General features: G+C 43.2%; 1 protein-coding gene across 8 annotated transcripts in view; it reads right to left on the reverse strand.

Annotated features, from left to right (window-relative positions):
* The window catches only part of CALD1 (caldesmon 1), a 173,647-nt gene that overhangs the window by 14,495 nt on the left and 137,014 nt on the right, over nt 1-22,138 (reverse strand). For 7 of the 8 annotated variants that reach the window (XM_059848053.1, XM_059848052.1, XM_059848050.1 and 4 more), the window contains 6 exons: nt 16,080-16,226; nt 13,506-14,457; nt 12,801-12,875; nt 8,217-8,353; nt 2,776-3,025; nt 76-216 (listed from right to left, as the gene is read on the reverse strand). In XM_059848053.1, coding sequence (XP_059704036.1) covers nt 76-216; nt 2,776-3,025; nt 8,217-8,353; nt 12,801-12,875; nt 13,506-14,457; nt 16,080-16,226 — 1,702 coding nt within the window. The remainder of the gene's footprint in view (nt 1-75; nt 217-2,775; nt 3,026-8,216; nt 8,354-12,800; nt 12,876-13,505; nt 14,458-16,079; nt 16,227-22,138) is intronic. The other variant, XM_059848057.1, reaches the window with a different exon arrangement.

Consider the following 22,138-nt stretch of genomic DNA (forward strand, 5'->3'; position numbering starts at 1 on the left):
TGCTTTTGATGTTGTTTTGGTTTGGACTACAAACCCCACTTTTTATGTCCTGTATAGGTGCTAGTGGGAGATTACCTTGAGAGATGAACCTTTGGGACTGAAACATTTAAATGGCTTCTTGTCTTCAGACACTCCATCTTCTGGCATCTTTTGGCGTTTCTCAGCAGCTTCAGCCCTTCTTCTTTCGATTTCTTCCTTCATCCTCCTCTTCTCCTCCTTGAAAAATATGAATTTTTACTCATTCTTTCAGAATTTACATCACCACTACAGGGCTGTACAGCCCTGCAAACATTTACCAGATTTTCTAAAAACAGATTTTTATGCCAGTTGAAAAAGTTCAGTGATCTGCCTGAAATGTATAAAGGTGTTGATGCAAAACCATCAGTGTTAAAGATGCCAGGAAGACAATTAATATGTGCTGCTCTAGTGGCTTCTCACAGTAAAGTCACCAAATTTATTGTCATAGAGCTCCACTTAAACAGAGAAAAAGGCTCAAGCTCAGTTTCTCTGTATTCTCATGTATCACATTGGCATTGTTCTTCTGTCCCTCTACTCTGACACTTATTGTGCCAAGGTTAATATTTAAAATGGAAGAATCAACAGGTGGCCAAGAAACCCAAGATTAAATGCTTGCAGAACTCCCTCCAGAGATGAGTTTTGCTTCACAAGCTCCAAATCAAACCAGAAGCCCTCAAAGCAACACCAGTGTGAGCACTGGTCAGTGGGGTCTGACCAGCAGGGCATTGTGCAATCTTGGCATCTGCTGAGTTCTGCTGCAAAGAGCTCACAACATTAAAGGAATTGGCATTCAACTGCCAGATACTATCATTATTATTCATTTACCATTTGTTTTCCAAACAACTAGGATTCCTAAATGATGCACCAGAGACTTGGAAATCCTATTTGTAGAGTCCCTTGGCAGAGGAAGTACAAGAAAACAGATGTGTTGGATACTCAATATTTAAATAGACAAAATATCTCCCTAATGAGATCTGGCCCACTGTAACTATATATAACATTAGCATTCCAGCCCATCTGCAGCAGATAAATTTTGACATGCACTTTGTAATTCAATCTGTATGATGTAAAAAGAAAAAAAAGAAAATCTGTGGCTATAGCACTGCCCCAAGAGTCTGAATCCTCCAGAAGATAAGAAATTTGCAGCTATCTCTGAGGAAATCCTGACTCATAAAAACAGATTTTAGAGCCCTGCCTGTCCTAAGCTAGAATTAGAACATTTTTTCATACCCTGGATGTTGCAGTGTGTTTTTACTCCCAATGGTATGTTCTGTTATTGCCCAAATTAATGGTTTGGTCCAAATTATACCCCCTCCACCCCACTGCCAATCTACCCTGAGTTCCCTGTCAATCCTACCTGGTGCCAATGCCCTGCTTGGAATTCCCCTTAAGCAAGACCTCCCATTAGTCCATGTGACCCAACGCCCCCTCCATGTCCATGTGGGTTCCATGTGGCCTTTCCCTCACTGGAAGATGCTTTTGTGAACCCTGCCTTTTACCCCTGGATATCTCAGATTAGCTGCTGATTTATCCTCTCCCCTTGAACAGCTCCCATTTAAAAACCCCTCCACACCTGTGTTCTGTGTCTTTGGTCCCTGACCCTTCCATAGAATAAACACTTTTGGAAACGTTACTAAAGACCTCCCCCTTTTCTCTTCACAGAGAAATGCAAGGCACAATTCTTCCCAAGAACATTTCTGGGTTTCACATTCTCTGAACCTCAGAGAAAGGAAAAACAATTCTCATCATTTGCTGTGCCTGTGTTTGTGCCAAAGTAGAATGCAATATGGAGATTGTTTACCCACAGTGATGGGGTTTTGTTTCCTTGGCCTGTCAGGGCCAGGTGTGTGTGTGCTGGGACTGTGGGCTGTCACGAGATTCAGGCAGTTGTGTGCAGTTGAGTGCTTGGCAGATTCAGTTTAGATGCAATGTAACATACTGTAATATAATATAGAATAACACGGTATAATAAAGTAATAATTAGCCTTCTGATAAGATGGAGTCCTCTCATCATTCTCTCCCCTCATCGGGGATCCCTACAAATTCTCTATCTCCCTTGTCCTTGCTCCTGCTCTCGAGGATCATCAGCTTGTGCAGTAGAGATAAAGCCCTACAGCTGTATCCCAGGCAGTGCTTTCTGGGATACAGCCCAGTCTTGGCATGGAGCTGGGATCTGGCTGGGGAAAAGTCCAGCACATCACCTGGATGCTGCATGTTTTACCTCAGGTCTTCACTAGACAATGCTGCAAAGAGCTGTTGACTAACACAAGGAAAGTGGAAGCAAAATAATAATTGTTACTATCATATTTTCTGAAAAATCCCTTTGCTAGGAATTTTTTCTCCTGGGAAGCTGAAGAGTCTCAAAGAAAAATGAAAACAATTATTTGATTTGCTTTTTTTGTGTTTTGTTGCTTTGGAATGTGGTTTAAACATTGTTTACCAACTAGTCATTGTCTGATTAGTTTCATGTGAATTGTTTTGACTTAATGACCAATCGTGGTCCAGCTGTGTCAAGGCTCTGGAGAGAGTCACTACTTTTTCTTAGTACCTTGTTAAGCCTTCTGTAAGTATCCTTTCTCTATTCTTTAATATAATTTAGTATAACATTCTTTAATATAATAAAGCAACATAAAAAAATTATCCTTCTAAGAACACAGAGTCAGATTCATCATTTCCTTCCTGCCACGGGGGACCCTAAAACCACCACAAGCAATAATGGAATAAACCCAAGTGCACCACTCCACTCTTGACACTCACCTCCTCTCTGATTTTCCTCTCAGCCTCCTCCTGCTTCTTCTTCTGCTCCTCTTCCTCCAGGATTTTCCGGCGCTCCTCCCGCCTTTTCTTCAGCTCGTCCAGCTCTGCCGCCGCCTCCTGCTGCTTCTCCTTCAGCTTCTCCAGCTCCTCGCTCTCGCTCTCTCCGCGGCGGCGCCGCTGATCCTCCAACCTCTTCAGCGCCTCGGCGCCCGGCCTGGCCTCCTCCGCGGCGCCTTTCCCGCCCGAGCGCCTGCGAAGGCAAGGAAAGGGACAGCGGTGCCATGGGCTGTCACACTGTGATTTCAGGGTTTACCCCAGAACCTCAGGTCCCTCCCCTGATAATTCCCTCCCAGGTGTGTCCATCACCTCTCCTTTCCCCACCCTGCTGAGCACTGTCAATCCCGGAATTCCAGAAGGGCGTTGAGTGATTGGCAGATTCAAAGGATGCCCTCTACCCCTGGGGGCATTGGGCCATCCAGGTGTCCTTTGTCCCTTGAGACCTCCCCTCCTGTACCTGGCTGGTGGCTCCCTACCCCTTCCCTGCCCCTCTCCCTGGGGTTAAAAGGAGCAGCACCCACACGGTTTGGGGAGTTCTGTTGGAGCTGTGGCTGGGTTCAGAGGCCTGTGGGCCAGAACAAAGCTCTGGATCCAAACCCTCCATCAGAACCGACTCCTTTCCTTCACCATCGCCTTAAGGCTTCTCTGCCAGAGGGAAACCCGAGGAGCAGACCCTGTCACTGGGGGAGGCTCCATCCCACCACCACCAGAGCTCCTGCACACCTGGACCTGCCTCCAAGCACCCAGCTGCAGCACCCAGCCAGCCACAAGTGTCTCTGGGGTGAAAACACCACAGTGCTGCTGTTTGGTTCAGCACCAAGGGCCAGACAAGCTCAGGCACGTCCCATCCGGCTATATTGGTAATCATTGCAATACATAGGAACAGGGGAAGGAGCCAATGGGGTCTAACAACTTTTTGAGGGAAGCTTCTTGTGTCTTCTTAGACCAGGGAATGTTCCCCCACCCAGGGTGTCCACAATCCCCCGTTTTTTATATTATTAAGCAAGCTTCTCTGAAAGATCAACTGAAAATGTCAAAAACAATCAAAAGCTCACAGAAGACAATTTTCAAAATGCAAGCTATTTTGAGTCCCCAGTGTCTAAACAGATTTTCGTAGAGCTGGCAGGAGGGATGCAGGGTTTTCTTAGCATGGTTTATCAGGAACCCGAGTCAGGAGAAGGTTCCTTCAGCAGGGACTGGTTCTCTGCCACCTGAGGCAGTGTTGGTGGCTGTAGTTGGCTCTGTACGAGGTGCAGAGCGGTGTGTCTGCTGGAAACTCCACCCTGGGGGGGCATTCCCTGGTCTAGGCATACACACATGAGAGCAAGGTGCTGCCTTTTAAGACTTTTTGCTCCTTGCAAGCTATGGCTGGCCCAAAACATTTCCATCGGGAAAACAGAGAAACGGAGAAAGAGGAGAGAACGTGTAGAGCTGCACATGTCAGGTTTTGTAGCAAACTTCTACCTAACAAGACACAAAACCCAGCATAAAAATAAAATAATTGTACCTTGGATGCCTAACAACATTTTAAAAATGTCAGCTTTCCTCTGAAAATACACTTCAATAGTGTACCTGTACAAAAGATAATTTTGTACTGAAAGCTTTGAGCCTCCTGCCAAGTCCTGTGTTTTTTCACACTTTCCCCAAAACTAGGACCTATATCCTTTTTCCTTCCTCTTTTCAAGTACAGTTTCCCCCATTCTGAGCTTTCTGTGAACTAAAGCTGCTGTTGGGCTGGGATATTACAAGGAGCACCTCTCCCATCCCTGCCAGTGAGGAAGGAGTCTCTCCCACACACACCCACTGTGCCTGAGAACTTGTGCCACCTCTATTTTGTGTTCTGTGTCATAAAGAATACACTAATCCTTTGCTTTCAAAGGCAAATCTTTTTTATAAACCCTCTAGAAAAAGGCAAGCATCTTTGGGGATAGAACAATTGACTTGACTGGGGGAAAATAGGAGGAAATAGAGGAGAGGGAATTTTCCAGGGTCAACAGTGTATTTAAAAAAAAAAAAAAAAAAAAACCTAAAAAGATTCCTATCTCAGTTATAACACCCATCACTCTCATTCCACCAGCATGTATGAACAGAAAGGCTCATCAGGTCTTTTGCTTACATTTTCTAGGGAAAATATGACTTTTTAGTAAGGAACTGGAAATTATTAATGGTTATTTTCCACAGGAGTAAAACAGGAGTTTTCCAAGCAGCTGTAATACAGGAGACAGAAAGAAAGAATGCCAAAATAAAACCCCCAACCTAAAGAATTTGCATAGGTGAAGTGCATGCTTCCAACAGAGTCAGATAGCATCACCTTGTTAAATAATTACCACATCAGTGCTTAGACAGATGTCTGCTCCTTAAGTGTGTTTAATGCTCCTGCTGACAAGGAGATAGGTACCTAAGATTTCTAAGTGTGCTATTGACAAAAAGACAGAAGATGAATGTATTTATGGAATTAAAAATAAAAAAAAAAACTTTCTGTATTGTTGGCATCTAAAAAAAATGGATCTAAATGACTTTGCAATCCTGCAAAGCTGCTCTTCATTCAGACAGATGTCTCCTGCAGGTGGAGTCAGCCACATAAAGGAGGATGGAGGACCAGAGCTAAATTATTTGTAGTTTCAATATCATAATAAAATCTACTGGCACAGAGTTCTCTGCTCCCAGATGATCTTACCAAATTGAATGAAATTTGGTTGTTGCAGGACGTGCATGATTTAGGAATTGCATCACTAAAAAGATATATGACAAGTTAATCCAAGTGGCCCCAAATAAGGGCTTGCATCAGGTGGTGATGCCAAATTACAGTAAGGAACTCCTGCTTTTTCAAATGAAAAACACATATACAATTGACCAAGTATTGTGAGAATACATTGGAAATTTAATTTGAAATTGCATTTAACCTTTCAAAAAAAAGGGAAGAGTAATAACTGAGGTGTGATTTTGAGTGGGTGCCCAGCCTGGAATACTTCTGGTCCATTTGCAGAAGTACTGAGAACCCAAAATATTCCACAAGCCTCTACAAGGCACTATGTAATTTCCAAAGATCCAATGCACAGGACAAAAGAAATCCCTGGTTATCTTAAGGCTTTCCTGTTTCATTGCAAGGTTGTAGCCCCTCCAGCAAACAAACTCAGGAACCTCAAAATTTTTTTCCTTTGCCTCTTGGTCTCTAAATCTGAGTTGCCAACTCACCAAGACCTGCAAGCTTTGGGTCCAGAGAAGATGGAAGAGGTCACTTCAGACAGACAAAATGATCCCCCTGGCAAGGGCAAACATTTGGCCTTCAGGATGAAGAGAATGAAGAATGTTTGCCCAGATTTTGCTGAGGAAGAGCCACTCTGTTGTACATCAGCACAGAAGGAAGGTTGGCCCTCAGTGCACTCAGCCTCAATGGAATCAGCAGCCACTCAGCTGATTGGGCCAGTGGCAGAATTTACTCTGAACATTCTTGCTTGCAGACCTTGGGTGATTGCTCTGGCCTCCTTAAAAAGAAGGATATTTAAAGTTTTGAACTTACTTTGTTCTTATGCTGCTCACAGGTCTGCCCTGACTGATTCTGCATAATCCAAAATAGCAAACAATACCCTGGCAGTAATTATCCTTATTTTCCTCCACATCCAACTCCTCTGTTTTCAACAGATTCTGGGAAATCTCTGTTCTCTGCTGTCAGCATTGGAAAATTAGTATTGAGGTGCTGGGTGGAGGAGGAGTTTTGTAAACACCTCTTTGGTATTAAGAAATGAAGCTGCTTGCCAGATTTCAGACAAGGAGGAAAAGGAGAGAAGTGGGAACCAAAAACGTCAGAACAATGTGAAAAAACATGTTACATCATATTTAGGACTTCTGCAGTCCTGTATGAGAGTAGGGAGGAAGGCAGGTGGGAGGGGAGATGGGAAGAGGAAACCATAAAATGGGATTTTATTCTGTATTTCTCTTACTGACTGACGTAGACCAAAAAAGAGAGATAACATTTTTCTTTAGCCTGCACTACCCTATTTTGTTCTGAGTTCTCACCACTGAAAGTTAGCCAAGTTATATTCTTTCTAAATAGAATCTGATGTGTGCATTAAAAAAAAATAAGGAACAAAGGACAGAAAAAGCCCAACTCTGTGGGGGCAGTTCATTAGAAAATGGCCCTAATTTATACCTAACAACCCAACAAACATTGGCACCTCTGCTGATGCTGCCAACCCAAATCTTCTACTCAGCTGATAAAAGGTTGTTGGACAGGCTTCTTCACAATTTCATGAAAAAGAAGAAGAAAAACAGAAATAGAAAAAAAAAAAAAGAGTGGAAACTCAAATCTACATTTTGCCACTAGTGCCTGTCTCCCACAGGAAGTAAAGCAAGTGAAAACACATCAAAATATTTTTAGAAAATCTTCTCGTTATTGATGATGTGACCCAAGCTTTGAGTGAGGCCAATTTCCTGCTGTTCCATCTCCATCACTGCCTGTCTTTTGGCCTTAGGTCAGGGTGTCTCCAGGGTCTTTTGAACTGCATTTTATTTTGAGAAAGTTTGTTTTTCCCGGAAGAATCATGAGGGGAATGCTGAGATACAATAGCAAATCCCATCTGCCATGCTCAGATTTCTCAAAGTGCCTAGAGAGCTTAACCTTTCCTTTGCCTGTGTCAATGCAAAAGAGGAAAAGAGATGCAGAAGGAGAAAAATTTTGATTTCTAACCTACTCATTCCTGGTTTCCTGCTAAAAGAAGGAACTTAATTTCTATTTCATGTATCCCATGCTTTTAGCAAGCAGGATCCTTTTAAATTAAATTTTCACTAGAAAATTGTTATCTTCTTTGAATTTTCCAGTATAACTACAAGCCAAATATTTCCTTTAAAAAAGAAATCAAACTGTGACACAGATTATAAAAAGGGGAAAAAAAGAAAAATTATTATTTTGGCTAGGAGAGCTATTTAACTAACCGGAAAAACACATTTCTACAGAAGCCATTAATTTCAATGTTTGCCTTGAAATGAAGAGAGAAGCTCTTTCTAGAGTTACCAACTGGATTGTGCTTTATTCTGCTAATTAAAGATAGGTGAGTAATTGGAAATAGGTTACTACAGTAAAAGCTGAGATCTGACTAAAAAACCTAGAAAGCACAAAATCTAGGGTTTTGTCACCATTGGCCTCTGTGTAGATATTAGAAATTTGTTAGGAAGCAAAGCTCCAGCAGAACAAAACCAAGCCTCTTGTCTCTGCTGGGGGAGCAAGGCCATTTCCAGCTGCTCTCAGAACTTCATCATGTTCCTGCAGCAGAACTCAGAAACTGCAGAGCCAGGGAACACCTGAGCCTCTGCTGATGGTGCCAGCCCAGTTCCACCAGCAGAGAGCCAGAGGAGGCCCCCAAGCCCAGTTGTCCCTTGGCACTCACCCAAAAGCATTCTCAGCAGGTTTCAGTTTGGAGGCAGGCGGCTCCCGCTCTCCGTTCTGCGCCTTCTGCTCAGGAGCGCCCTTCTTACGATCCCAGACACCTTTCACTTCCTCTTTGGGGGCTTTACCTTTGTCATCCTGTTCAGAACACAAATCACAGAACAAAACACAAAACACACCAAACAAAGAGAAATAAGTCAGAATGAGGCATTCTAAATAACAGCTGAGAAATACAGATTTCTTGGAAAGACTGGGAATTGTCTTCAAACTGTTCATGTGCTGTAGGGCTGAAGTGGCCTGCAAAGCTCTAAACTGTGACCAGCTGTCACTATTCTGAATTCCAGGTCAAAGCATCTTGAAAATAATATTATCAGTCTTCTGTGAAAGTTGGCTGTTGCCAATGGGACTATGCCAATACCCTGCTTCACTCTGCAACTGCATCCCCAACTCTTCCTCCCATTCCAGCATCATTCACCTCCTGCTTCTTAAGATTGGGGGTGCAAACTTCCTGGAACTTGCCAACACCTTTTTAGTACCAGGTTGAGGGCACTGGTGCAATAAAAATAACACAGAACCTCTAACAAATGTCAGGCTTGTTTGACAAAGTTGATGCTCTTTTCAGTGTCACAGCAGAAGGATACTTCATTACTGCAAGAATAATGGCCAAACCACAAAATTATCTTGTAATCAGAGCAAAACTTACTCTGAGAGAAAGCACAGTCCTGCCTGGGGTTGGTCATGGGTAGCATTATCAGACACGAATATTTAAACCTGGGAAGAATTAAATGCTCTGGAAAACATGAGTAGAAATTCCCTTTATCCTTAAAAAGTTTTGCCTTATGATTCTTAATAGTAATCAAGACTATTTTATGCATAAATTTCATTCTCCAGTATTTCTTCCGAGTTATGAGCTTGAAGTATTTATCAATACCACAGATGGCCTGACCCCAACATGCAGAGTCATGGCTAGATGCTGATAAAAGGAGAAAGTGAACTGATTTAAGTTATGCATCCTCAGGTAGAAATATCCTCTGTTAGTTAAGACTGCCAGCCAAAACCAACTTTCAGCAGCAGCAGCAGATTAAACCTTTACCTCCAAATTATTTATTTGCTTTCCCCAGCTCTTTGCTGAAGGAAGGTTCTAGCTGGCAAGCAAGAAATACCTTCTGTGTGGAATTCAAATGAAGACTTTAGAAAATAAATACTTTGGAAGCTTGCTACAATCCCATTTGCTAACTAGAAAGAGAAAGAACTTCTGTAACTGTCCTGTCTGCAACACAGCTGCTCTTAAAGGTGTCCTAAGGAGCACCTTGAAATGAAAAAGTAGAACACAGCTTCAAAGCCCAAATCAAAAGAAATTTCTGTTCTTCCTCATCAAAGAGGAAGAACATCCATGCATCTCAACTCTTGGAGAAGCAAAATCTTCACCTACCAAGGATGAGTTCAGAGCCTTCAAAGCCAAGATCCTCCCAAGGCACTGAGTTAGGCTGGCACAGGGTGAAGCCCCAGAGTCAGAGCCTGACTTTACCTGAGGCCAGTTTGCTGCCCAGAGAAACTGAGCAATGGATGCCACCGTGGCAGCACACGTTAGAAGTGAGCACAGGATGCTTAAACCACTTCAGCAAATTTGCTGCTAGTGAGGGATGTTGGGCACAACCAACAGAGGCGTTTGCTGTGCTCTGGGAGCAGATTTTCCCACCCTCTCCTGCCAACAAGGCCTGGCAGCAGCTCCCTGAGGGACAAGAGGGGAGCTCAGCTTCCATGGCTGTGCATTCTTTGGCCATGATGCTGTGAGGGCCCCAAGGAATGGTCCTGCTGGGCTGAGACAAGCAGGGCTGTTCATTTATCCTGCTGAATGCCATCAGACAGCATCATCTTCTTGGCCTTCCCAAACCAAATGGGTGATCATGTTCACAGCAGCAACCTCCCAAACCCTTCAGCCCCACTCAGGGTGATGCTGAAACTGGCTGTGCTGATTGGTGCAAGATTCCCTGTGCCAGGATGTCTGTCCTGGGGTTTTGGGAGCATAAGATTTCCTTTGCTGAGATTTTCATCAAGACCTTCCTAAGTCTTATTTAAAAAGCCAACACTTCCAGCTGCCTTATGGATTCAGGTCCACTGGGGAGGGTTGTATCTCTTACATCTTAATTGAAATCACTGAGAAAACTAATATTAAAACAGTATAGTTTAAAAATTAATAGGTTAGGAAAAAGCATTTCAGAGGCCAGTGTGATTTATGATAATGTGTCTGCATTTGAGAAAACTATTAACACAAAAAAATGGTAAAACAAGATATTACAGAAACATTTCACATCTTTTGGGCTCAACCCTTCTCCTACTAATTTTAATACCAAAGCAGAGATTGTATAGCAAAGAAGCAGCACCCTTTGTGTATCTCATTCCAAAAGCAGGCAACAAAATAAATTCTTTACTTTTCCTCACTGCCTAATTACAGACTAAATCAGCTTCTATTGAATTCAGAAAGGACTCCACTTGGAGCAGACAGATGATATTACCTGAACTGAAATAGCTCACATGTGATAAATCTCACAAATCTTGATATCAAGCTACAACATTACCAAAGGCGTGGTTAACAAATTTCCAGCATTATGTATTTATATTTTTATCTCTTTCTATACTGCCTCTTTTCTGTTTGATTTTTATTCTATTATTTGAGAGCTGAGATTTCTGAATTTTGAGTTTGAACACCTTCAGACTGAAGCAAATCAGTAACTGAGGCTGGGGCCCATCTGATTCCTTACTTGGGCTCAGTTATTTGGGGAGTTAAAAGCTGTGGGTATCTGGGTCTGGGGCTCCCCTGCAGAGTCAGCTGCCACCCCCAAACACCATGAGAAAAGCAACTGCTGCAGCATGTCTAGCCAAACTGGAAGCAGGAAATACCAGCAGTCTCACATCATGAGAAAGCTTGGTCTTATGAACTTCTCAGGTCACTTTCAAGAACGAAAAACTGTGCAGAAGTTCAGAAAAAGAGACTAATTTTTTCTTGCCAAATTAATCAAAACCTGAACTCTGAGGTCCAAAGCAAAAGCAAAACTTGATTATGTAGATACATTCTGTTCCCCCTGGGTCTTGTTCATGGAACACTGGCATCCTCTCAGCTGCATGCACATTCAGAAAGAGACCTCACTGAATTTGCATGTCCTGGAAAAGGGGAGAAGAAGTGGAGATGGGAGCCTGATCTTGCCTGATCATCAATTTTTGTTCACAAGTAAAGAAGCAACAGCTGAGATTTCCAAGGCATTTTGAATGCACAGGATGGGTATTCAGCATTGCACTAGAAGTGGGATTCTATTAAGTTGTCTCAGCTTCAGCATCCAAAGATGGAAACACTAAAATCACAAGTAACTTTTACAAGTCTTGCCAATTTCCTGGAATAATCCAGCCCAGTGGGTAGGGTTTAAAAGCATGATGAGAGCTCCAGGGAGAGCTGGCTGAGCTCTCCATAAGAACAAGCAGGACAACTGTGTCTCAAGTTCCCACAAATCAAAGTTTGTGGTCAGCTACAGACTCCTCTTTACATTTACTTGTGATATTCAAAGACTGCATGCAAAAGTGAATAGTGGAAACTGGTTCTGTCTTCTTAATATAATCCATCCCTTTCTTTTGTGCAGCTATTTCCTCACTGCTCTCTGAGGGTGAGCTAAGCATCTACAGCATGTTCCAAACTCATCTGCTAAATGAGGACCCTGGAGTGGACCCTCCACAACCCTCAATGGTCCCAGCCCACCAGAGAGGCAGAAATCTGTGCTGTGGCTCCCTTTAAGCCACACTGACCTGCCTGAATCCAAATGGGTCCAAGTTTCCAAGGCTCTGAGCAGTCTCCCCTAATAAGAATCAGGGGCTGTTCTGAGAGCTGCTGCAATGAACCAAAACCACAGCACTGAGCATGGCTCCCTGTGTCCAGCTGCACCCTGAAGAGTAAATGGTCCCCAAATCTTACTTACCATACAGTAAAACACCATGGCACCAGCTCCTGTGTTTACAGTGGAAATGCAATGCAGTAATTTTGGTGGGTTTTTCTCTTTAAAACAAAAGAAGAATCTTGGGTATGCACAATTTACATCATGGGGTGTTGCAGCTTGCAGGGGAATTATTAGTTAAGGCAGTCTGCTGGCCAAAGGGCCTAAATTATTATTATCATTATGATGATTAATTATTATTATTATTATTATTAGAGTAGGTTTTGTTCATAGGGAAAAAGTTCACAGTAAAGTGAGAGGAAATCAGAGAAGGATGATTAGTTGATCCTGTCCTGAAAAATTCATCCCCAGAGGGAAAACCATACTTGTGTTGTTGACTGAGCTGAGTTTCCTGAAATATTTGTTTTAAGACAAACAGGAATTGGTCCTAAAGCCCCAAAAGAACAAGCTACTTAAGAATTTACTTCATTTTAAGCACTTAAGGAGCTTCATCCCTATTTATTTCAGCAGGATTACCCATGTTCTTGAAGTGGAGCACAAGCTTAAGTACTTTGCTGAAGAATCAACAGTCACTTATAGGTGCCTTATTTGTTTTCATATCTCAAGTTTCCCTATCACATCTAAATCAGTGGTTTATGAGTTACCTGATCTTGTATGGAGGTAGCTTGGAGCTTCTCTGCTGGCAGCTTTTCCTTTTTAGCTTCCACTTTTTCTTCCTCCTTTGGTTTTGGGTTTTCAATAATTTATTTATTTTTTAACACAAGAACATCGCACCTGTTTGCATTTTTTGTTTCTCCACGCTGTGTTCACGTACCAATCCAGTGTGCAGCCACCACTCCATCAAATGCTGCTGTGCCCACACCTCTGTGTGCAGCTGTGCCCTCTCCAAATCCTCCCATTCCCCTCTCTGGGCCTTTCTCCCTGGCATCATGCTCACACGTCCCAGTGCAGAGCCCTTTCTTGTGATTGCATTTAGCACACAGCATTCCTCACACACTTTAACATGTGCTCATATTTTCTGCCAAGGTGTGTCTGCCTCCACCTCATGTGTTACTGCATTAGCCCAGCTTTTACAGCAGCTGAGGGGGAAAAAAGGCAGAAAAAGCACATGCAGAGGTCTGAACATGCAAGGTTTTCTCTGAGCAATGGGGTGAGGTCAGGCCTGTTGTGCACTGAATTATTGGTAAGCACGAGGGGATTTCTTTTTGAAAGTAGAGAGCAACAGCACAAGGGTTAGTAACTTCAGTACAGGACTAGATCTGTGAGGAAAATTCCAATTCAATCTGTTCTTGCATTACATTTCACACAAACCACAGGTGTCTTGTTTTGGTGCAAAATGCTTACTGTACCTGTTTTTTTAAGACAGCTGCTTGAGGTTTTTCATCTTCTATTTTCTGTTCTTCCATCTTTTGTTTTTCCTTTAATTTCTCTGCTTCTAGCTTAGCCTTTTCCTCAGCTGCCCTCTTTTCCTCTTCTGCCTTTGCCCTCTCCTCAGCTGCCCTCTTTTCCTCCTCTGCTTTCTGTTTTTCCTCAGCTGCCCTCCTCTCCTCTTCTGCTTTAGCCCTCTCTCTTTCCTCAGCTGCCCTCCTCTCCTCTTCTGCCCTTGCCCTCTCCTCAGCTGCCCTCTTCTCTTCCTCTGCTCTCTGTTTTTCCTCGGCTGCCCTCTTTTCTTCCTCTGCTCTCTGTTTTTCCTCAGCTGCCCTCTTTTCTTCCTCTGCTTTTAACCTCTCCCTTTCCTCTGCTTCCTTCCTTTCTTCCTCAGCCTTTTCCTCATCCCTGAGCTTCTCATTATCTACAGCATCAGGCACACTTTGTGTCCCTTCTGGCACAGCGTTTGTATCATTCTCTGCTTTGTGTTCCTCTGCATTTACAGTTACTGCCTCTTCTTTATCAGCGGATTTTTCTGCTGTCACATCTACCTGATTTTCCTCTACGGGGAGCTCCTTTGGTTTCTCCTCCTGCACCTCCTCCTTGTCTTTTTCTTCTTTTTTCCCCTCTTCTTCCCCATCTTGCCTCCAGTTGTTCCTTTGGTACGACTTGGTTTCTGTCTCCTCAACCTCACAGCGTCCTCGGCGTGTTTCAGCCTTTTCCTCTTTCCCCGTGCTCTCATTTTCTTCCACATTGTTTACTTCTCTCCTGCTGGGCACTGACAAGCTCCCATCTGTGATCGTGGGGTCCAATTCCTTCTGGCGCTCCAGGGCTTCCTGCAGGCGTTTCTGGCGTCTCTCCTCCCTCCTCGCCAGCCTCTCCAGCAAAGCAGCTTCATCATCTGTGGAGCGCTTGCTTTCCTCTCCTGCCACGCTGTGGGAAAGGGACAGGCTTGCATTAAAAAAAAAAAAAAACCCAAAAAATTTCTTTCTAACAACATATGCACTTCACTCTTTTTAGGAAAAAAGCTTGTACCGTCCACGGTTGGAAAACTCAACAGGTTGCGCACTTCAAAATTTAGTTGCTGTTTTGCTATTTATAGCCACTGTCCTTGCCTTAAATTGCTTCTTGTGCTCAGTATCTATTAGCACTTGCCATCACAATTTTGGGGTTTTTTCTATCAGTGGTGTGATGGCCACTGGAAATCTGGGTATATTATTTATATTAATATTTATGTGAAACTCTTGGATGGTCGCAGGGCTTTGCGACCCCGAGATGAGTTAAAAGTCTCTGCTTCAGCCCATGCGTTCAAGGGATGAGTTAAAGCTCTTTAGTTTTCAGTCTTGGAATTGTTTATTGTATCTTATCTATAAAATTTTTCCTCCTGCCCAGCCGAGGTCCACTCAGCAGGACAGCCAGAGGCACTCTGCCTGCCCCCAGGGCAGTGTTATCTTTATACACTAAAAACGCAGTGTAACATGTTTACAATTATTTTCCAATACCTATCACCTGTGTTAGAGAGTGAGCTTCTACTCTAAACCAATCTAAAAGTGCCAACATCACCACTGAAGATGGAGGTAGAGAAGAAGAAAAGCTAGACACACCTAAGTCCCTCCATCTTGTCCCCAAAAACCCCAATACTAAAAATCCCCAAACCTACATTTGCACCCTGTGGTTACTTTATTATTACACTATTTAAACTGCTGGGGCTTTTAGGTCCTCATGTAAAGCTGGCAATTTGCTCCATGGTTCATAATCGAACCCACTGGTGTTCTGGGCTGTGTGCCAGGGTCTCTGAGCCCCCTGGCAGGGGTCCCAACAACTCCAGACTCCCAAAGGGATGTCCTGAGTTCTGACATGAAACTAACCAGATGATGGACAGACATGAAGGCCAGCTCTGGACAGACAGGGAGGCCACTCAGCTTTGTGACAAGTGGGTGCTGATAGCAGTGATATGGTGTAATGCTTTAGGGGCTGCAGGGGCACTGCTGGGTTGATGGTTGGATTTGATGATCCTAAAGGCCTCTTCCAACTTGGATGATTCCATGATTTCAAGTGTCACCACCTTCCATAAGCTTTTCTCTTCTTTATACCTGCCTGACACTGACAATGCCAGGTGAGTGCTGTGCTCTAGAGCTCACACCCAGCACCTTGCAGGTGTGTTGCAGCCACTGCTTGAGGCCTGGGTGCCCCCCAGTGCTTTGGCCCCACGGTGCCATGACCCCTGTGAGCAGAACCAGAGCTGTGGTGTTTTGTGAGGCCAGATGCACCCACACCTGAGAGAATCTGAGAGCCTCCATGAGCCCCAGCTGAATTACCCCACAGCCAGCCTTGAGGACACCTGGATATGTGCCATGAGCCAGATGTGTGCTGCTCCCAGCCTCCCACGCAGACACAGCCAGGCTGATCCTCCCTGTGTGAGGTCCTTCTTCAGTTTAAGGATGGCCAAACCCAGCACTTCAAACTCAAGCACCACAGCAAACTTCTTCCAGGCACTTCTCTGCTCCAAACAAAAAGTACCACTGGCTTGTCAGTGAACAACACCAGACATTTACCTGTTCTGGGCATTGACCTCAGATTTCTCTGTTGCTTCTCCTGAGAGATCTCCTTCCTCCTTTTGCCTCAGCCTCTCCTGCCGAGCCCGCCGGCGCCGTTCTCTGGCGGCTTCTTCATCATCATCATCGTTCCTCTGGTAGGAGAGCCTGCAACAGGGACAGGGAAACATTGGTGCTATGGCATACTGGACACTGAAAAAAATCACAAAAAGCTGTTTTCTAGAGCACAGTAAGCATGGCTAGAGCGGCTGCTCCACGTGCTGCTGTAAAAATACGCTGTGAAATTGAGATGTATTATTTCAAAACCTGGTTTTCTTTTGTTTCTCAGAAGAGAACTTGAGAAAATAGTGCCTGTGAAGGCAGCAGCCACACCACACTGGCTGCTAGAAAACACCAAATTCGTAAAAGCCCAGCTCTATAGCTGAGCAAACATTCTCCTAGCCTGCACCACGATCCTCCTTGTTGGAGCACTCACAGCAGCATTTGAGCAAGCTTGATCAAGCTCTGGTACGAGAGCCTGCAACAGGGACAGGGAAACATTGGTGCTATGGCATACTGGACACTGAAAAAAATCACAAAAAGCTGTTTTCTAGAGCACAGTAAGCATGGCTACAGTGGCTGCTCCACGTGCTGTGAAATTGAGCCACATCATTTCAAGCCCTGGTTTTCTTCTGTTTCTCAGAAGAGAACTTGAGAAAATAGTGCCTGTGAAGGCAGCAGCCACACCACACTGGCTGCTAGAAAACACCAAATCCATAAAAGCCCAGCTCTGTAGCTGAGCAAACATTCTCCTAGCCTGCACCATGATCCTGTTGGAGCACTCAAAGGATTTGAGCAGACTTGATCAAGCCCACACAACTGAAACTGGACTCAGCAAAGCAGCTTTTCATTAGTCTCCTCTAAACATCACATGCTGAAAACAGTGACAGAATTCTGCATTTTAAAGACTAGAAAGCAGGGAGACACAAGTATGACAGCAGCTCTCAGTGGTCAGTTCTGAGTGCCAAATATCTGACACCCACAAAATTTTTGTGAGCCCGGAGCCCTGCCAGGCCAAATCACACAAGATCTCTGCTGTGATGAAAGCCTACAGCTGAGAACCCATTGTATTCATCTGCCCCAACAGATGATTACATTTAGTTTCATCCTGCTTGAAAAGGAAAGCAAGACCTTAAAATCCCAATAATCCCGTGTCCCATTCAAATCTTTGCTGAGGTTATTACTGTGTGAGATAAAGGGAGAGGCCTGCATTCCTCTTATCTTTTTGAGCAGGGAGAGTGAATTAGGAAGCTAACATGTGCCAGACCCAGTCAGGACATTCATTTACTTTGCTTCTGGCAGTGGTCTGACACATCAGGGTTAAGCAGTCTCCCTTCTTTACATAGTCACATATTTAAGTTAGCAGTGCAGCCATGAGCATAGAAAAAAAAAAAAAACAGAGTTCTGCACTGACTAAAACTAAGTAGAGATAATGTTAGTTTTGCAAATATTTAAACATTAGAAGCAACTAAATTTTGATTTAGCCATCAATCCGACTCTTTGGGGCCAAACCTCTCCCATCACCATGTTCTGATACTACTTTTCTCCTTTGCTGAAAGAAGGGTGAAAGTATATGTTCAGCAGGGACTCAGTTATTCCAATTTTGCTTTAAGAATTTAAAGTGTAAAACATGGCTGAGCCACTGGACAGACCTAGAACAGCATTTTCATCCTCAGTGCACCAGAGAGTTAAATTTGCTACTTTCATGCTCTGCTTTAAGAGGTTTTTCTTTATAGAAACAACTCTTCTCAAAGAGAGAGCAAACCATGAGCAACATGGCCACGAGGGATCACAGTGGGGGATGAGGAAGAAAGGAAGGAGTTGAACTAAAAGCACTAAAGGTGTGGTGCAGGGAAGGCAAGGAAAAACACTTCCTGCCATTTGCAAGCAACTTCAAGGGGTATCAGCATTTCATTTAGGTGTAGAACAGAAAGGATCTGAATACAATAATAAACCTATGGGGTCTTTAATTTCCACAGGAAGGAGACTGTGGAATAAAACTGCATTAACAAACTGACCAGACACCCCCTCATTAGCAAGATGTTCTGGCTGCAAGAAGCCTATGATCTTTTCAACTCTGAAATCCAGCTGTAAGGGCACAGGAGAGGACACACTGCTCCCGGCCTGTGGCAGCTGGACAGTGGCCACAACTCAGCCAACACACAGTATCTAGAGCTCAGGATTTGCCTTTGCAGTTAGACCACACCAAGATGAAGAAGTTTATTCCACTCTCTGTACCCAGACAGAGCACCCCTACACAGCAAGGAGAACAACTGCTTTTAAAAGCCTCTTTAAAATATTTTTTTTCAACCACCAGTTGCACAGCAAACTAACAAAGGAAATAAAAATAATACCCTAAGCAAAAATTCCCACAAAATCTTATCTATTAAACAGATATGTACTTCCTGTCCTTGGACACTTATCACATAGATCATCTGTTAAGAAAGCTGAAAATGTCTCTTATTGTGATTCTAAACACATCCATTAAGGCAGCAGTTTCCTACGGTGAGCAAGTACACCAGGTACTTTCATGAGAATCACCTTAAATATTAATTTCTGTTCACCAGCAATCATGCAATCTGCCCATTAATCAGGAAACAGTCATAAGGAACAAGTAATTGCAGTTTTTTAGGAGATTTCTTTCTTGTGTTCCTTACAATTGTGTTAACACTGCTTTCAGTGTAAGGGGTGACCCTCATTCTTCCACTGCAACAGATCTCTGTAGCAACCCACCATGAGCAAAATCAATTTGGGAGCTCTCCAGAGCTTGTCTTCCAATTGCCTACATCTTTTGACATCCTTCAGCAAGAGTAAATAAATAATTAAAAGTATGTCTCCAAGATTTCCCCTCCGTTTATCAGACAAATGGAAATCTGGTGATCCACGCTGGCCTGTATTGTTCCTCCACCCTTGGAGAGCAGCCTTGCTGCCCAGCACACACCCAGCAACTAAATTACACTGAACTTCTCTCCATTTGTCACCCTCCACGTGGCTTTGCAGGCAAGTATCTCTCCACAAGCAGCTGTTCCAGCTGTCTCAGGCAGTGAGACCACAACACAGCATGATGTCCTAGAGGTATGCCAAGCCTGCTGATACAACTCCCTTGTGGAATATTCAGATCACAGAATATTCTGAGTTGGAAGGGACCCACCAGGATCATCAAGTGCAACTCTCAAGGACTGAAATCCCAGACCTGAAGAACTCAACAACAAATCTCATTAACATCTGAGTAAGTCTAAAAATGTTGCCCCTCAGATTGAATGGGGGGGACTTTGAGTGAAAAATAAATCTGCTGGATTGGGAACACAGGAGATGTGGCCATCTGCTTCAGACCTTTTTCAGAGAAATACAGCACTCTGTATTTTACACCAAACACTGAATTTATGTAAAGTTATAACCCAGCAAGAAACTTGGTAATAGCTGGGATGATCATGGGGCTGAAACCATTCCATACAAGCCAGATTTAACTGGTTTCCACTTGAAACCTCAAATCAGCCCGAGCATTATCTAAGGCACTTTGGGCTTGGAGTTCTTTGCCCAGTACTGGTACATTATTATTATTTTCTGAATTATGACAGCACTGAAATTTCCTGATCAAGATCATGGGCTTGCTACAGTAGGCAATTTATGAAGATTGGGCAAAATCTGGTCTCCATTCTAAAGAGTGTGTATTCTGATTAAAGAGAAACCTTATAATTTTAGCACAATCTGCCCTCAGTGAGTCATAAATAAACCTGATGAATCTAAATTCTTTTTTCATTTTTCACTGGAGTAGAAAAAAACCTGCCTAATTTGAGCTGGATCCCCCTACTCCATTCTAGAGGAGACAGGGAGAAAGAATTTCTGTGGATCTCAACTCTGACTCCATTTCAAGAGTCAGAAATACATGAAAAAACTCCAAACAGGACAAAAGCCTTTAGGATTTTTAAGCAGGCTGCTCATACCTGCCTCTTCCTTCCTCCATGGTTCACTCAAATGTCAGTCTGGTTTTTATGCCTGCAGAAACACCTTGTGTCCTCAGCAGTGCCCTCACAACAGGGACTCAGACACAATTGCACCTATTCAGCAAGCTCTTTCCCACACTGCTTTGTTATCCTGGAGCTTTTACATGTGCTGCAGATTGATTTTGCCTGTGGTCCACCCCAAGAAATGAGATCATCCATCCTGTACCAAACTGCTGCACCTCCAGCTTGCAACCTAACCCACTTCTAAGACCTCTGCCCTTGATGACGTAAGACCACAGCAGCTGAAGTGATATCTCTTGATTTGTGACTCCAAATTTATGTCAGATGGAGGACGTCAGTAAAATGTCCTCAATGACAGATTTCACTGCCAGACTCAGCCTATAAAAGCTGAATTTGTTGGCCTTCTGTGCTCTTAGAAAGTCTCTCTATTTACCCAGGCTCTTCCTGAAAGGATGGGAGGGGTGAGGATGGACTTTGTTAAAATACCCACTGGGGAGTGCTCTTTGTGTCACTGTTGATATTCAGTCCCATTTTATTTATGATGAAATATGTTTTTAATCTTTTTATTGTTTGCCTAATTTGTGTTATGATAGGCACACTTCAAAACCTGAATATAAACAACTGATCAATCTTCACCTCAAAATAAAAAACAAAACCATAACAAGGGGACATGCTTCCACAGAGGGCTGTGCCTCTCTCTTTCAAGCTTTGCACGTCAATCTCAGCTGTATTTCATTCAAGTCATACCTAAAAATGGTGGGGGGCAGTTGTGGGGAAAACTGTTTTTTCTAATCATCCCTCCATCACTCAGTGAGAGCTGCCAGCTCTCTGCTCAGACCTGCTCAAGAAGATTCATTTTTTTATGAGGGAATGAGCAGAATTTCAGTCCAAAGTGTTCATGCTTCAAAACGATGTAGTGAGTGAAAACAGGGGATTATGGTGGAGACATGCAGACATGCCACCACAGTTCTCAGTCCAATGCTGTGCATGAATGCTGCTATTAACACCCATATTTTTCACATATTTCTCAATTTGACATGCCCTATTTTTTTTTTCCACATTGAATGTAGGAGAGACAAGTGGATAAAATTAACCAATGGCTGGAAATGAAACCCAGACAAATTAAAACTGGAAATTAAGCACATGTTTTGAACAGTGAGGATAATTACACACACAAGAAATGATGGAACATCCATCTCTGCATTAAGATGGATGCCTTTTTGGAAGTTATACTACAAAATAATGATTTTGGGTTCATTGTAGATAGCTTGGTGAAATTCCACTGACACTTATGTTTAGGAAGTGAGAGTAGATTATATGGTGGCACCTGCTGCACTTAAACACTACAGCCTTCCATTTACAAACAGTGCATGTTTCTCCTTTTGCCCACAATTTATCTCTGTCTCAGAAATATTTTTACTCTGCTTATCCATCCATTCTCCACAAGTACACAGCCTGTACTTCTGAGCAGGCAAATTACCCTGATATGCCCCCAGTTCTTGGGCCAAAACAGACACTGATGCACCTTTCAGTCTATTGAGTTCTCATTCACCTCATTTTCATACTGTGTTCCTCATAGACTTTCTTCTTTTTCATAGCTCCAAAGATTTTAAGGACTATTGGTATTCTCTTATCAAATATGTTTTCAGAAGAACATTTTTTCTGTCAGACCATCCTTCATTTCCTACCCTACCTTTCGAAGCATTTCTTCTACCTTAAGGCTTGATCTAAAATACCTAAAGGCTAAAACTTCTGGCCATTTTAACAGCACTTTTTTGTTTCAGCTGAGCAAAACCTTTGGATTATTTACTTTGGTTAAGGACTTGGCTGGGAGATTGTTATTTTGTTTACATGACAAAACAGTTCAGCATGGGAAAGAAAAGGTCTTCTGAGAGGTTCAGTTTGTGAATTTTTGTTTTATGGTTTCTTTTTTTGTTCTTTTTGACATTTAGGTGTTTTAACAGGTAAGGAAAGAGTAGGTGCATTCATCCCTCTAACAGTGTGATTCTGAAACCTAAGGTGCAAGCCATCCACATGGAAGAACGAAGGATAAAA

This window comes from Haemorhous mexicanus, chromosome 5 (assembly GCF_027477595.1).
Source record: "Haemorhous mexicanus isolate bHaeMex1 chromosome 5, bHaeMex1.pri, whole genome shotgun sequence".
NCBI lineage: Eukaryota > Metazoa > Chordata > Aves > Passeriformes > Fringillidae > Haemorhous > Haemorhous mexicanus.